We start from the raw sequence: 2,145 nt of genomic DNA on the forward strand, positions 1-2,145 counted from the left end.
CCCGCCACTTCCCAAGTTTTAGCAAGCTTTCCTGGAAATCCTTCAAACGATAAATGGCTTACAATTAGCTCTCTTTCTCCAGGCCTCCCTTTCTAACTAATTTCTGGCTCACTTGAAATCATTGGTAACAAACTATTTAATATTCCGATCCTGGCTTCTCATGTGTTTCTCTCCCATGGGGAAGTGATAGGAGCCAGGGTCCAGTACTGGCTCACACACCTGCTGGTAGCACGCAGATTAAGAAAGGACTCACTAGAAAAAAATACATAAATCTTAAAAAGAAAGAAACAAAGAAAACCAGCAAACAAACAGCTCACCGTCACTCCTACCCCGGGTGGGAAGGAGACTCGGCCCTCATAAAACGTATTTCTCTTTTCATTTGCAGTGAAATCTTAGCCGTAGAGGAATCTACCTCTCGGGTGGGGAGGTCACCCTCGGGCAGACTGATCGCGACCACCCGCTAGACAGCTCCCAGTAGGGGGTGGAGTGGGGGCACCTCAGTCTACTGGGGTTGGAAAAGGAAAGAAGGTGTGTGGGGCCAGTGCGGAGGCATAGGCCAGTGGCTCCTGCACTGGGGGGGAAAGCTCTGGAGGCTTCAAGGCCCAGCTGGGAGGCAAGGGCTAAGCCTGGCTACTGCTTCCGGGCCCCCTGGGTCCCCGGGCCCCCGCTGTGCTGCAAGGTGCAGGCCCCCTGAGCTCCCCTGTGAAGTGTGAGCCAGTGTGAAGTGTGGCTCCAGACCCAGAGCAAATTACATGTAACAAGCTTAGGGGCAACCAACATAGAAGTCAAGCTTACTGACTCCTGGTCAATCGCTTGGCAGGCACTGCCTTAATGGAGGTACCCTGTGCCCTTAGGACACCTGTTGCTGCCCTGCAGCCACCCCCTGGTGTCCTGCCACTGAAGTGGTCTCTGCGCCCCCACCGGCTCCTGGGGCTCCACAGCCCTCCCAGTCCTGCGCAATGGGACCCCGTGCGGTGCGTCCCAGCCAAGTGTCAGGATCTCTCCCGCCAGGCTGCAGCACCCCTGGCTGGGGACAGGGACGCTGAAAGGCGATCGGGTCAGAACCACTGGGCCACCAAAAGGAATGCTGTGGCGACCAGGCCTCCCTGCTGCTCAGAGGTGCCCGGCCTGGCAGCCAGGGTCACCCGCAGGCCATGTGCTAGCAGGGAATGCTGGCCCGCACGCCATTTCTTACTATCGGGAGTCTGGTGGACCCAAGGGTCCTGGTGACCCGCGTCCACCATGGCACCTGTCCCTCTGGGTTTATAATTCCAACCAGGAAAACAAGACTGTACTCAGGCCCGCCAGCCATTTTCCTATTCTTTGCCCCTCTCCCCCACCGGGGGCTTCAGCTCACCTACTTTCAGTATCTCCTACCCTGCCCGGCCCAGCCCCCAAGGGGGTCAGCAAAGTAGAGGCAGCCGGAGAGTCCCAAATCTGAGGCCCCGGCCCCAAACAAGTGCCCCGGCCCCCCGGTGCACTCTGCTCTCTCTCAGGCCAGGAGCAGCCAAGCACGTTTCACGCCCTGGTTGGGGTGCACACACTTTCCTCCGCGCAAAGAGAGCAAGGAGTGAAAGAAGGACAAAATAAAAGGCGGAGTTAAAGAAACGAAGAAAGAGAAGACGCGAAGGGAGGCAGGAAAACCAGAACAGGCTAGCATGCTCACAGAACAATTCCTGGCTCCCCAAGCGTGGGCCGGAAGATGGTCCGGTCCGCGCGGCACCCAGGAGCCTGGCTCCTCTCTCCAGCAGGAGCCGAGGCGCCCGGCGCGGCCCCTAAGACGCGCTGGCACCGGCCTCCAAGCCAGCCCCAGCTTCCCGCTCGGGCCGAGCTGCCGAGCTGCCCGGCTCCCCGGCGCTCTCGGCCGCCCACCTGCGGCCTCACCTTCGGGGAAGACGGCCCGCATCTTCAAGTAGCTGGTGGTGAGTCGGATGATGGACGCCTTGTCCAGCTGCGAGGTGATGGCCGACGGCAGCGGGAGCAGCTTGGCCAGCTCATAAAACTCGCCATTTTCCTTCTCCCTCCGGGTCTTGGCCGCATTCTTGGACTTCTCCTTCATCGCGCCTCGGCACCGGGCATATTAGACCCGGCCGTGCTCCAGGCCCGCCGAGCCCCGCTCCGGCTGCAGCGGCGGGGGGGGGGGGG

The 2,145-nt window shown here is 60.0% G+C and overlaps 1 protein-coding gene across 1 annotated transcript in view; it reads right to left on the reverse strand.

The window, feature by feature from the left end:
* The window catches only part of SIM2 (SIM bHLH transcription factor 2), a 50,123-nt gene extending 48,064 nt beyond the window's left edge, over positions 1–2,059 (reverse strand). Inside the window, exon 1 of the mRNA XM_077765497.1 lies at positions 1,885–2,059. Within this exon, the coding sequence (XP_077621623.1) occupies positions 1,885–2,059 (175 nt within the window). The remainder of the gene's footprint in view (positions 1–1,884) is intronic.
* Positions 2,060–2,145: the final 86 nt, after the last annotated feature.

The sequence above is a fragment of the Crocuta crocuta genome, unplaced genomic scaffold (genome assembly GCF_008692635.1).
Source record: "Crocuta crocuta isolate KB4526 unplaced genomic scaffold, BGI_CrCroc_1.0 scaffold84, whole genome shotgun sequence".
NCBI lineage: Eukaryota > Metazoa > Chordata > Mammalia > Carnivora > Hyaenidae > Crocuta > Crocuta crocuta.